This window comes from Rhincodon typus, chromosome 8 (genome assembly GCF_021869965.1).
Source record: "Rhincodon typus isolate 14 chromosome 8, sRhiTyp1.1, whole genome shotgun sequence".
In the NCBI taxonomy this organism is placed as follows: domain Eukaryota; kingdom Metazoa; phylum Chordata; class Chondrichthyes; order Orectolobiformes; family Rhincodontidae; genus Rhincodon; species Rhincodon typus.
In genome coordinates, this window is record NC_063339.1 from 46,866,081 (window position 1) to 46,880,775 (window position 14,695).

Here is a 14,695-nt window from a genome sequence, read left to right on the forward strand (position 1 = left end):
TTCTTTATCGGGAAGCCTGTGTAAACATCTTGCGCGGCTGTTTATTCTTTGCCTCCGCGCTGCCGATCTGTTTACTTTAAAAAAAGAACATGCGTCCTTTATCAAAATGGCAGAAAGTGAATTAAAATCAAACTTGGCGCGCTATTTCTTAATGCATTCGGGTTGCTGTGGTGTTCCATGCAATCAAGAAAGTAGCTATCCCATCTTTCAGACTGCCCCTATGTACAAATATTGTTCAAACTAATTTACTGAATAATGCAGGAAAAGAGTCACAAAACCAAGTGGCAACATGAATTACTGTTTAGTACAAAATACAGTACTGTCTCTAATTTATTTTGATGTGACTTCAAAATGCAGTTTTGTTTCAAACAATCCAATCTTCCTAAACGTTCATATTTGCATGTGATTTGTATATTTTGTGTAGCTGGCACTTAATTATTCCTCCTCCATGTATTTTGTATATGGGACAGATTAAGGTCCACTATCGTTTTGAAAATTACACCTTGGAAATATGGATGATAGATTTTGAACCATGACATCTCCAGCGTATGCATTTCCTCCAGTCAGTTCCTTTCGCTGCACTTAAAATGTCAAGGATTTCTTTGTTTCAACAAACGACGTTGTGAACGCGCAAAAGTTTGTAATTTTAAACGTTGACTGTCTCTCTTGTATTTATCGTCCAGAAGAGGCGCTATCCTTTTTAACGAAGGTGGCGTCCCCGATGCTGTTTGATGTAGCCGCGCTGCTCGGCTGGAGTTCATCACATTTTGATTAGTCGATTAGATCAGTGCCAGGAGCGGGGCGGCGGGACGCAAGTTGCGGGATCACGCATCGACGCCCCCCCCCCCACCCACTCCCCCCACTCCCGGCTGCCTCTGCATTGGAGTGAAGGCAAGTCGGACAGCGGAGCTGTCAACGTCGAGTGCTGCGGCAGCTTTCCGGGCGAGGGGTATACTTCACAGTCTTCATCTCATCTGTCACCCTGGCAAAACAAAAACACACACAGCGGGTTCACCAGCACACTTTTTAAAACAAAAAAAATACTCGAACTTAACAAACATTGGGGAAGTGAGGGCTTTGCAAGTGTTCGTGTCACCCGAGCTTCTGTCTAATGCTGAAGCAGACGCCCACTCTTTTAGCGATGCCCGTTAACGGGGATCGGCATGCCAGCAGGCTGGAAGGAGAGAGCCGAAACCGGGAGAAGCCAGAGGCTGACAGCGATCGCTGCCGGACCCGGGACAGGCTGGAAGCGACCCTGGCGGGGCTAGGGGAGCTGGATTTCCTGAAGCACCGGCAGCAGTACTTGGTTCGGGGCGCAATGGAATTGCTGAAACCTGCGGAAGGCGAACAGGGAAAGGGATCTCCAGGAGAACTTTACCTGACCCCTGAGGAAAAGCGATTAGAAGATAACATTCTCATGTTAAGGAAACAGTTGGTGAGAAATTAAAACGGATCTACGCTAAATCAGCTCTAAATATTATAAGTTGTATCAGTGTAATATTCATAATTTTTTTGTAGAAATGAGATTTGCATGACTTTTTGTTTCCAAATGCAATGTCCTCAATTTTCATTGATCATTTTATTGCTACACTTTGTATTATGGCTTGTGACATCCGGAGACAGGGACAAAGTAAGGATTGTATTTTAACTTCTGTCAAAAAAAAATAGCCTGTCCGATTCAGAAATCATTTAACTTCCGTCCGCGTGAGGGATCTCACTCGTTTTCCTATTTACTTTGACCGACCTTCCTGCCACTTGGCTTGATGTCTGTTATATGTACAGCGCATTGTTTTTTTTGCTGATTCAGGAACTATAGGCTTCAGTTAGTGAACAGTGGGGCGAGCTGAATCAAATCGCTTTTGTAATGGATTACCAATCGAACGATGCGATATCGTATCTAAGGTGTAAGATAGGGGGAGCTGGTCGTTAATGGCAAATGCAGCTGCTGCATTTTACAACCTTAAGTGAGTTCGATCAGAGGTCTTTGAATGGCAGAGAGGAAGGAGACGTGACTTTTTAACCAAAAAAAATGCAGTAAAGTAACTTCCTGCTAACAAAATAACAACAAAAAATACTAATCTCTTCTTCGGAGGAGGTCCAGCTGCATGTTTTAAAGCCCTTGGTCTGTTACAATAGCTACAAGAGTGACTGAAATTAACTTTACAAGCGAACCTTAGCTCTCCCGCAGAGCTGGGGGATGGACCCACTGTTTATATGAAGCGATCAGCTGACTGAAATGAATCATTCAGAGTGTTTTTCTGTACAGTGTTTCTGCACCAAGTGCAGAACAATAGATCTGGGCTATAACCTAACAATACGGAGTAATTAATCACACACCCATGTCCCCAGATTACTATTCCAGCTGTTGATAAAATCGAGCTGTTATTCGAGAGTTGTTGAGCCTGCAGTTTTAGGGTTCGTAAAGCAACCTCGACGTTTTACAGCAAAACAGGGACCACCCTCCCACTTCAGGCAATGGCTCAGTTTTTCTTTCTGTAAGCGTTTATTTCCAGCTCATCGGCAAGCGATTGGATCCCACGGCTCGTTAACGCTTTTTAAAGTGAGTTTAATTCGATCATATTTAATACCGTAGACATGAGCTCAAAAATGATCCGCTTGCCCATTGCCAATGCTGAATCCTGAGATCATCAATCACATTGAACTTTCTGTCACGCCAGATTCACAAGGGATCGAGACATTACGGTGGAGGTCTGAGCATGTGCGTTGCTCATTTTTAAAAAATACCTTGTTTTAAAATATAAAATCTCCTATTGATATTGCCTCTGGAATATTTACATAACAAAGCTTTGTCTTAAACCCGGAACAGTCACCGTTAGCTATTATCTCCCATATTCTTGTAGGTAAATTACTCACCGAGGCGGCAAATTGCCAAAAAAAACGTTCTACAAAGAATTTCAACTGTGTCTTGACTTAAATAACCCTAAAAAAAAGTATTTTCATTTTACTTAGTGGTTGCTTTTATTGGAGGGGAAAAAAAACTGCATTCAGTAATTCTCCTGTGGGACTGCAACAACGTTATTACAATTTTCAGAAAAAAATCTTTAAGAACCCAGTTTTAATCCAATCAGCCTGTGATTTTATATATCCGAATAGATGCAGCAGTATTAAACAAAATAGAACTTGGCTGATGTAATCAAAATGGAACTAGTTCAGAATTTAAGGTTGTGTTAAATCAGACCTGAATTCTGTCATTTTAATAGGAAGCACATTTGTAGTTTCGCGTGTGCCTGGAATGGTGGAAGTCAGAGACAGGTTCATGTGACACAGTCAATGAATAGAATCAGCAGTGTTTCTTGGCATTCTGTGGAAACTGTGGCACGGCTGAACTTTCCGAATGGGAATGTCGTCACACTGCAGAGAATTTGCAGTTGATTAAAATGTGTCCCTGTTCAATCTTTTCAGAACTGTTTGAGGAGGAGAGATGCTGGCCTCATAAATCAGCTGCAGGAGCTGGATCGACAGATCAGTGACCTTCAGCTGGACGTAGAAAAGGCTTCAAATGACAACTTAGAAACAGACAGTCGACCAAGCTCAGGTCAGTATGCTGTTGACAGTCAGATATAGATTCTGTAGGAGGATTCATCTGAATAGAAACTGTAATTACTTGCTAAACCTTTGGAATACTAAATGTCCTTTTCATTTCTCAAATTTGTTTACCGGTATATAAGGTGATGTTGCTTTAAAAATCTAAGATCCAGAATCAGCCAATCGTATTCTCTGAATAGAAATGTTTTACTGCTGCCTTTTTTTTCTGTGTAAGCGGACTTCAAAGGCTTAAAACTCAGAGAGCTAATATCCTGTATAAGGGTATTAGGGTGGGAGGAGATGGTGACAGTAGTAATGTCACTGTACTTCAGATGTCCAGCCTAGTTGTCTGGGAACATATGTTCAAATCCCAGCTGATGGAGTTGTCTCAGGAATGGTGACCATGAAACTCCAATCTGCTTCACTAATGTTCTTTAGAGATGGAAATTTGAAATCTTCACCCAGTCTGACCTACACATGACTCCAAAGCCACAGCAACGTGTTTTGACTCTTAACTGCCTTCTTAAATGCCCTAGCAAGCCAAGCATAATTAGGGATGTTCTGCAAATGCTGGTTTTGGCTGTGATACCTGCACTCCATATAAGTATAAAGAAAAAAAAACATCTGTGAAGGACTTGTTGATTATTTTAAAATTCATTTTAGCAAAATATTTTGCATTACTCGAATATTTATGAACTGTATACATTGACATTGGTTTTCTCTAAAGAAAATGCACGTTTGCATGTAACACTTTCACGTTATCAGAAAATCCAATTGACACAGAATCACTTTGATTGTCACTATTGTTGTAAGGAAGACATAACACAAGGTCCCACAAACATCAATGAGAAAAAAGACCAGTAATTCTGTTTTGGAGTGTTAGCTGGGGGCTCAAGGTAAACTTGCAGGTTGAGTCAGTAGTCAGGAAGGCAAATGCAATGTTGGCATTTATTTTGAGAAGACTTGAGTATAAAAGCGGGGATGTATTACTGAGGCTTTATAAGGCCCTGGTCAGGTCACATTTGGAGTATTGTGTGCAGTTTTGGGCCCCATATCTCAGGAAGGATGTACTGGCCCTGAAGTGGGTTCAGAGGAGATTCACGCAAATGGTCCCAGAAATGAGAAGCTTAACATATGAGGAACGTTTGAGGACTCTGCGACTATACCCATTGGAGTTTAGAAAGATGAGGGGGAATCTAATTGAAACTTACAGAATACTGATTGGCCTAGACAGAGCAGATGGTGGGAAGATGCTTCCATTGGTAAGAGAGACTAGGACCCGAGGGCACAGCCATAGAGTAAAAGGAAGACCTTTTAGAACGGAGTTAGGAGAAACTACTTCAGCGGAGAGTGGTGAATGTGTGGAATTCACTGCCACAGAAGGCTGTGGAGGCCAGATCATTGAGTACATTTAAGACTGAGATTGACAGGTTCTTGATTATCAAGGGGACCAAGGGTTACGGGGAGAAAGTGGGAGAATGGGGTTGAGGAACTCATCAGCCATAATTGAATGGCAGAGCAGACTTGATGGGCCAAATGGCCTAATTTCTGCTCCTGTGTCTTATAGTCTTATGGTCTTATGGTCTAAATGTTGGCCTGGGCACCAAGAGACCTTCTTGCTCATTTTCAAGCAATGTCATTTTTTACAACTTCTAAGGGAGCCTCATAACATCTGATCTAAAAGACTGCAATTCTAATGATGGAATCCTCTCATAGTGTTGCACTAAATTGACTGAATTGCTACTAAACATTATGTGCTCAAGTCCTGGAGTGGGGCTCCTTTTCTCCCTTCAGTTTTAATACGGTAGACCACCTTTTTTAAAAGTTTATTTGAGTTTCCCATTGGCTCAACTGTAGAGATCCATGTGTTGCTAATCATCCAAAGTTAGATGTCATGAAGATCCCACATTTGGTCTTTGGTGGATGTTCATTAACTGATTACTGAGAGTTGTTATGAAGGGATTTCTGTTGGTGACGGAAAACCTGTGGCAAGGAAAATCTGGTCAGCTTTTTCTGATCCTGTTCACTGTCATGCTGACAAAGTGACAGGCGTTGATGTCAAATGAGGACATGCAAGGCTTGGTTGTCACTCTCCCGTGTTCATAAAGTCTATTGACACTTATTGTCATGGTTCAGAACTGAAGAATAGTCACATGGTTGAGGTATTAATGATTTGCTATTACCCCGTGGAACTATATCCGAGCATGTTTCAGTCACTTCAGGAGAATAGGAAATAAGCTGTGGGAGGTTGTGGAAATGTTATAGTAGATGGAAAAATAACTATGCAGATTTATGTGATGAAAACTATACGATGAAAGCATATTTTGAATTTATTTAGTTTGCTTTAAAGATTAAAACTCCTTTTGACAAAAAAAATTATTAGAAGTAAATGTATGTAGTTTGAAAGTGCCAAGATTTGGGTAAAGTAAAGAAGATATCAATTGGTAAACAAGGAAGCATTTAACAAATATAGAGAGGATGTAGCCTTTTAGATTTTCTTTCTTTGCCATTTTCAGTAATCTTAAATGTTAAACTAAAGCTCATTGCCACATAAGGAGATCATTCCACCAATTATGACAGTGATGGCTCTTTGCTAGAACAAGGCAAAAATAAACCCATTGTAGTCTTGTCCTCATATCCCTGTATTTTTCCTCTGCTTCAGTAAATATTTAGAATTCCCTAAAAGATGAAATTGTTTTTGCCTGAATGACCCACTATGACAAAGTTTGCTATATAACAACTCGCAATTAAAGCATTTTTCCATTTCCTTTCCTCAATCTCTCAACGACCATTTTAAATTAAAGACCTTTGTCTGTAACTCCCTGACCAGATGATGTTGTCTTTGCTAATTCACCCATTACTCTTTAGAAGTACCGTTTAGCCTTCTCTGCTTCAGTGGGAATTGTCCTGACATCTCAAGTCTGAATTACACTTGCAACCCAAAGAAAATCCAGATTCATGTTTCCGGAACTGTAGTATGTTCAGCTTTAATGGGAAGAAATTTAAAGGCAGGGACTGTTTTCAAGCCATTTTATCTTTTGCTAATATGGTCTCTTGCATGTGCTAATCTATAATTGCTTTAGATTTATTTTTCAAAAATCCTCTATGGATATCGAGTTTAATCCAAATGACAGTTTTTGTATGTCATTGGGTCAATTTAAAACCTAGTGACTTTGATAAATGTTGGTCAGTGACCTTGTATTTTGGAATTGTCAACCTGCTTTCTGTGTTAACAGGTTTTTATGAATTGAGTGATGGGACATCTGGATCACTTTCGAATTCCTCTAATTCTGTTTTCAGTGAATGTCTATCCAGTCACTCTAGCACCTGCTCCTGTGGCCCACCAGATGCATCACTGATCATCACAGATGGGCGACCAAAATCAACAGGTAAGAGGCACATCTGAAGAATTTAAGCTGAACTAATGAGAGCAATGTGATTGAAAATCTGTCACTGGTTTTATAATCTGATTAGGTACAACAGAAATAGAGTCGATTGTGTCCTTGTCAGTGTAAAAATCTCCTCCTTGATACGTCTTATGCTGATCAACAGTTCATTGTCAAGTACTCATTTTGCCAAAAGATTGTCACATTGGTTGATGGGCTTTTAGAAAGAAAATCAAAACTCTTGGATTAATCCATTTTTTCGAGATATTATTTGATGCAGATATGTGTTTGGGGAAAATATGTTAATTTTTGATTCCCATCAATTAATTGGACATTAAATGCCCAATTGTAGGGCTCTTGTTGTATAGCGGTAATGTCCCTACTTCTGAGTCAGAAGGCCTGGGTTCAAATTCCACCTGTTCTGGAGATGCATTGCAGCATATCCAAACAGATTGATTAAAATAATTAAATACTGAATTGCCAGCACTTTAAATTAGCAATGGAGATTTACATACCCTCAAAGATCAGAAATTGAACATTTGACTGCCAAATAGGGCAGGTGGTTTTGTCTAAGTTGTTCATTTAAGTCCCGAGTCTTTGGGTGAATAAATCAAGGAGAAACTGCTCTAACCATTGTTTGGAACAGTCTGCTTGTTGTCTTGTGGGGGTGCAAAGGTAAAACAATCCCTGTAATTAATGCTGTTTCAGAATAAACAAAGATTTGGAATTAAGGAAAATAATTGTGTTTATAATGGAAGCCTATAACCATTACAAGAACTTGGACTGGATTTAACATTCTGATCGTGGCTCCTGTTGGAAAGGCCAGAAGTGATGCATGTTTATGGGTCATAGCATCTGCTGAACCTGATCACTCGATGTCCGGCCAATTAGTATGGGTGATGTGGGGTTATTACAAAATTACGCAGTTGGGGTGGCATTAATGTTGGAAAACTCACATCACTTGATAGCCATGCAGCAGTGATTTACAGGGTGACCAGCCCAGCATTTGAAGGTAGATTCTTTCTTTTGGCTTTGAATGCAAGCAGTGCACTTTAACAAGGGCACGTTGTGTGACTTCCTCAGGTGCAGACCTAGTTTGTTTTGAGAATAGCTGCAAATCCCATGGAGAGTTAAGCTTGGTTTTCCTCATCCATATGAAATTTTGTGAAGTTGCCCCTGAACAATGAATTAAGGACCCCTTTGATGAAGCAATGCTGACTACCTGGGAATTTGTGCACAGGTTTCTGGTTGAGCCTGGAAGGAACCAGTGGCCTCAGAATTATGCACTGCTGTAACTTTTAAGGTCTGTCATAAGTTTATTGCCATTGTCCCTCAGGTGAAGGTGAGCCTACATGAGGGTCTATAGCTCTGTGATTCTTCTGTAGGAGAAGTGAAGTCACACTGGCTGTGAGGCATTGGCAGGTAGGTCAAGTGTTGCAAACATGTGATTTTTAAGGCTTGGCCCTCTGACTGCTGAAGGCAGTCCCTGAGACAGGCTGTGTTCCCACACAACTTAAGCCAGTCCCTTGGTGCTTCAGTTCTCTGGGTGAGAATACAATGTTAGGCTAAATGTCGATGTATGTGACACCAACTCAGGCATATACCCTTATGACTTGCCAGGTTTAATTGTGTAGGTTTCTCTAACCAAATGGGGTTTTCATGCACTTAAGAACATATAACTAAATGTGGCAAATTCTAATTCAAATGACTTTAACAGGCTTATTAATAGAGTAATTACCCTTCCAGGCACAAACGGGTTAGTTGCCCAAATTGGCAACATTCACTGCCAGCTTTATTACAGGAAGTTTTTCTAGTGTGAGCATGTTGACAGGAAAGTTCCCAGGGAATTAATTGTCCCTGGTTGACAAGTCCGCATCGTGATATTCTGGATTTAGTTCTGACCCCGGTCACGGAAAGATCGCCCTAATTATCTTTTGATATGTAGTTATGATAAGACAATGTCTAAATGGAGTAAGAGGCATCCTGCACCAGTCTAGGTGCAGAAACTATGTGCAAAATTCAAGTCTATGTTCAAACTTGAAAATGAATAATCAAAACTCAAATATCATACAAAATACTGCATATAATTCTGGTCTCCCAGCTATAGGAAGGATGTTGCCAGGGTTGGAGGGTTTGAGCTATAGGGAGAGGTTGGATAGGCTGGGGCTGTTTTCCCTGGAGCATCGGAGGCAGAGGGGTGACTTTATAGAGGTTTGTAAAATCATGAGGGGCGTGGATGGGGTAAATAGACAAGGTTTTATCTGCAGGCTGGGGGAGTCCTAAACTAGAGGGCAAAGGTTTAAGTTGAGAGAGGAAACATTTAAAATGGACCTAAGGGGCAATTTTTTCACACAGAGAGTGGTGCATGGAATGAGCTGCTAGAGGAAGTGATGGAGGCTGGTGCAATTACAACATTTAAAAGGCATATGGGTGGGTATATGAATAGGAAGGGTTTAGAGGAAATGGGCCAAACACTGGCAAATGGGACTAGATTAATATAGGGTATCTGGTCAGCATGGATGAGTTGGACCGAAGGGTCTTGTTCCATGCTGTACAGCTCTGTGACTCTATAACAGTACAGAAGGCACATAATACCTTATTATATGACTTTTTTCATAATTTGTAAATGGTTTTTATTTTAAAAAAAGGTACAAACTAAAATGCTACTAACTTTCAAACTTCTTTATATCTTCTAACATGGATTGTGTATCACAGCTTGGTAGGTTTTTCACTGCTAGCTTATTTGTAAAAGAAAAAAAACCTGCAAACTGTGTAAGCTCCCATGGATGAGAGGAACCTTGAATCGAGGCCTTTGAATCTGGTACCTAGATGATGATATTTTTAAGCCATGTAAATATGCAGGATAATATCTATCATATAAAAACTACTTTTCATTCTAAAAATGGGTCTAAGCTGAAGTAGTACATCTCACACTGTAATGTAGTAATAAGCTGCATAGCTGTACAATATTGTTCAATCTCTGGTTTCTGGTTAGTTTATGAGATGATTCCTTAAATAGTTGAATTGTTTATTACCATTCTCTGTCCAGCCTACCATACGAGAATGGGAAGCTCATTAAGGTACTGAAAGTCACTGGCATCTTGATGCCACTATCAACACCCTCAGGAGAAAGAAAATGAATAAAGCAGAGCAAATTATTGAAGTAAACTGCAATGAATATTTTGTCATGTGTTGCAAATAGTTCCCCAACGGTGAAAGCAGCAGACAAAGGGTCACTGGCCTCGAAATATTAACTCTGTTTTTGTCTCTCCACAGATGCTGCCAGACCTGCTGAGTTTCTCCAGCACTTACTGTTTTTGTTGTAAGATTTCCAGCATACGCAGTCATTTGTTTTATTTTAGTGAAAGCAGCAGTACTGCTGTATTATTGATGTATTCAGCATAGGACCTCTCTTAGCTTTAAACGTATGAAGCTGTAAGTTCTTTGTTTTTGCTTTTAAGACAATATTTGGCTGTACTTATCAGATTTCTGTTACCTGGATCCAATGCTAGTATTTTTATAAAATGACGGAATCAATCCAGCGTCTCCAATATGTATGAATTGAAGTGGTTGCTTCTTAGCAAGAAATGGAACACCAGCTTCTTGATAGATTCTTCACTGCCAGTCTGTTTGTTTAAAAAAAAAAATGCAAAATATGTAAGCTCCCAAAATTCCAAGAAACTAAAGACTCTCAAGAACACTTGTTGGATTAAATAGGAATAGAATTCTGACTGCTATTTTCTTATTCACAGAGGATTTCATTGGCTGGAGGGACCATGGAGAGGGTCTGCTTGACTGTCAGTACCCGGGTATTGTTCGCCGCTCCTTCTCCGCACCGTATTCTAGCTCAGTTGACGTCGCTGCTGACATCCATCCCAAGTATCAATGTGACTTGATTTCCAAGAACGGTAGTGATGTATATCGATATCCAAGTCCTCTACATGCAGTTGCAGTCCAGAGTCCAATGTTTTTTCATCCTACAGCTGGAAGGGTTAAAGAGGAGGAGAAGACCCAGTATGACATAGCTGACCTGTCAGTGGCACCTCAGTTGGAGACTGTAAACATTGAGCCTGCTGTTCCAGCCTCTCAGAACAGTTCCTGCCCAGCTGTACACCCTTCAGCAACTAAAAGACTCGATAATTACATATTTGGTCTTATTCAGAAGAAAATCCAGCTAGTCAGGCCAAATAAGCCGAGAACAAGCCTGAATACAGATCCGTTAAAGGGAATCTTGAAGCAAGGTAGTATCTGTGTCAGACAAATTGCTTGTATCTCACCATGTACTAATGAACTGAAAGTGTTCAGGAATGTCTATACAAATCCTCCCATATCCAACACTTCAGAAAACAGTGTAACATCACCACAGAGGCAACTTCTGAACAATGACAATGCACAAGACAACAAAAATACGCAACTATGTAAAATTGAATCAACAAATAATCGAATAACTTTTAATCAGGATAGTATTAATGAATTGCAGACTAGTAGCCTCTCAAAGAAGAGGACTAATGTGGCAAATGGACTACCTAAATGCACTGTGCCTGTAGATTGTCAAGAAGGGAATAGTGAAGGTGGCTCTTGCACACCAAAAGATATTTCATATCAGTGTGTGACAGTACATGAAGAGACCAGTGTTGTACAACCTCCTAAAGTGGTGTCTCCTAAAAAACTCACAAGGCCACCTCCAATGTCTCCCACTATGGAAGAGAAGCCATCACTTGATGTCAGGAGTGAAGGGTCCTCCGTGCAGAGCTTAGAGGATAGTGGGCAGTTAGTGAATGCCCAGTTCATCCCAGCACAGCAGCAAGTGGTAAAACCCCGTAAAGGTACTAAAAATATAAAGATTGTCAAAGTTAAGAATACTACTTTGAAATCCAGAGCAAACTGTGACGTGGCTGCTGAAACAAACGTTCAAGCCTTAAAACAAAAACCCAAAGCTGTTGCAAAAAAATGCCATTTTTCCAACGATGTTGTCCATGTAAAGCGAAATGTAAGGAGGCCGACTTCCAGAGCAAAGAATGGAGTTTATACGCTATCTGAGAACAGCATCCTGGGTAGACAGGCTGGGGCTAGACCTGCTAAATGTAGCAGGCAAGGAAGAGAAGTTGTTCTGGTCAAATCCAGATACAAACAAAGGGTTGATTACCGAAAGTGGAGACCCCCTGTTGAAGTTTCTCATGAAGAAGCGATGAGACGATTTAGAAGACGCAGTAGGAGAGAAGCACTCTGTCATATGCCTGGTGTGTATGCAAAGACCAATTTGCCGAATAATGGTGTTTGTGCCCTCAGAGGAAGTGATTCGGAATACTCTGCTGAGTGTGAATCATTATTCCACTCCACCGTCGCAGATACTAGTGAGGATGAGCAGAGCAATTACACCACCAATTGCTTTGGAGACAGTGAATCTAGTTTGAGTGAGGTGGACTTTGTAGGGGAAACGACTAGTTCTAGTGACTCTGATGAGAATGGTGCCGTAGTCTGGCCTCAGTTTAGCCAGTCTCATCCTGTGCAAGTATCTACTTCTGAGTTAAAGAAGCCTCCGCCAAAGGCTTTTGTTAAAATCAAAGCATCACACAACCTAAAGAAGAAAATTCTCCGTTTCAGATCTGGATCTCTCAAGTTAATGACAACTGTTTAAAAGAATGTCTGATATTTGTTGTGTTAAAAATGAAGGTGATATTGGTTCTTATTTTGATTTGTAAATTGTAAGATGGGTATTTTAAAAGTTTTTTTCTGTCAGAACTAAGCATGTAAGAAGTTTTTAAACTATCAGTATTTTACGTGCATGATTATTTGTTTCAATATTGGCACCATATTGTACACTGCTAACTGTATATAGTACTTGTATATTAATACAATTTGTTTAATGCAATAATAAATTGTCTACCTTAAATCTTTAAAACGTTTTGAAATTTGGCTTCAATTTTTATCTTCACATGATGGCCCTAGTGTGTTGTAGCTTGCAGTCAGGGAGAAATGAAAATGCAAGATAGTGATGTAGTTTATTAAAGCATGTCAGAAACAGTGTATTTAAATTATGAATAATATCTATAAGATGGCTAAATAATTCTCACATTCGCTAATGCACGGCAGAGCAGAAAATTCATTATTGGTCTCATTGGCACCAATTTATCATGAATGTAATTAATGTAACCAGCAGAAAGAAATCACACAGAAACAGGAAATTTCACCCTGCAAATTGGCGTTGATCTTTCTCCCTGAATAAGTCACCCAATTTGTTACCAATGTCATGTTATGGAATGACAGGATATTGCAATGATGATAAAAGAGTTACATTTAATCCCTCATCTGTACAAGGCTTTAGTTAGAGTCGTACAGCACAGAAACAGACCCTTCTCATCTGCACCAACCAGACATCACAATCTGACCTAGTCCCATTTGGCCTATATCCTTCAAAATTCTTCCTATTCATATGTCCATCCAGATGCCTTTTAAATGTTGTAATTGTACTCGCTTCCGTGAAAAATATAGCAAACAAATAAATGGGCCCGAGTTTCACTTTAAAAATAAGTGTCTGTTGCTAAGTGGACTATTAAATATGGAGTTGAAATCTAAAATGTTCCCTTGTTTGAGCTGATCTAAGCCCAAGTACAACAATACAGATGCAATTAACTTGAAAGTTCCAGTGTGCTAGAGTCAAGTAAAATCAACTGAGTTTCCTGCTCTTGACCAATATTTGGTTTCTTCCACTGATGTAAAGCCAGTCATCAATTAATTGGGGGACTACCACACCGAGGACATGGACAAAATTTGAGTGAGATAATGAAGGCAGTTGGTGTCCAAAGATGAATGAGTGTATATTTTCAGGAGGAAAGGGAAAGACTATAATTATTTGTAAAAAAAAAAAAATTTGAATAAAAATCAGTCTCTTTGCTATTTACTCACCTCATCCAACACCTGATCCAGCCTAGCTCTCTCACACTCTACTGACTTGTCCACTACTCAACTCACTCACATATCCATCTAACCCACCTACCGACTTGACTCACTTTTCCACTTGCTTCACTCACCTTCTCACTCTGTCACTCCACCCATTCATGCATTAATCCACTCCCTTGCTAATATTGAAACTGGACCTTGGAACAGACAGTGGCCAGTGCAATAAAAAGCGGGTGCATCCCTTTTCCTCCCCTGACCCCCTCAAATCCACTTTGCTTTGAAAGAGTTCTCTAAGGAGTACTACACCCCACATTTCTGGAAATATACAGGCTTGGACGGTTGTAGAAGAAATGCAGAGCACCAGTGAGTTGGGGACATTTTATGTGGAGTGGCAATCCGATGATGATTGCCCCTCAGAAAATTTAGATTAATGTCTCATGAAGTTAAGAAAAACAGGCGCAGAAATAGGCCAAATGCTGGCCAAATAACTTTGATCTAGAACTTTGATCTCAATTCCATTTTCCTGCCTGATTTCCACATATTTTGATTTCCTCATGCCCAACATGTTTGATGATCTTTCCTACCGTGTGAGGGAACAAGATTTAGTTCAATTTTCGACAAACGTACAGGCTATGGAATTGGAATTTTTTTATGCCATTTACATTTTTATATCTTGCTTTTCGAATCTTGTCATTTTATCACCGATCACATTAAGTTCCTCACACGAAGCCTCTGTGATCCCACCTGAGGTGAGATGGAATAGTAGGTGTGAAGACCAGAAATTTAAATTGTGTGGTTATCATTTTAGTGGGAATAGCAACTTGAAAGCAGGGGAAAAACAGCAGTTGAGGCCGAATGTCATC

The 14,695-nt window shown here is 40.1% G+C and overlaps 1 protein-coding gene across 1 annotated transcript; it reads left to right on the plus strand.

Moving 5' to 3' along the window:
• Positions 1-859: 859 nt before the first annotated feature.
• On the plus strand, positions 860-12,749 carry dact1 (dishevelled-binding antagonist of beta-catenin 1). The gene is made up of 4 exons (XM_020528455.2): positions 860-1,435; positions 3,424-3,556; positions 6,783-6,935; positions 10,685-12,749. Exons 1-4 carry the CDS (start codon positions 1,112-1,114, stop codon positions 12,568-12,570), a joined length of 2,496 nt encoding a protein of 831 aa, XP_020384044.2. The 5' UTR covers positions 860-1,111; the 3' UTR covers positions 12,571-12,749.
• Positions 12,750-14,695: the final 1,946 nt, after the last annotated feature.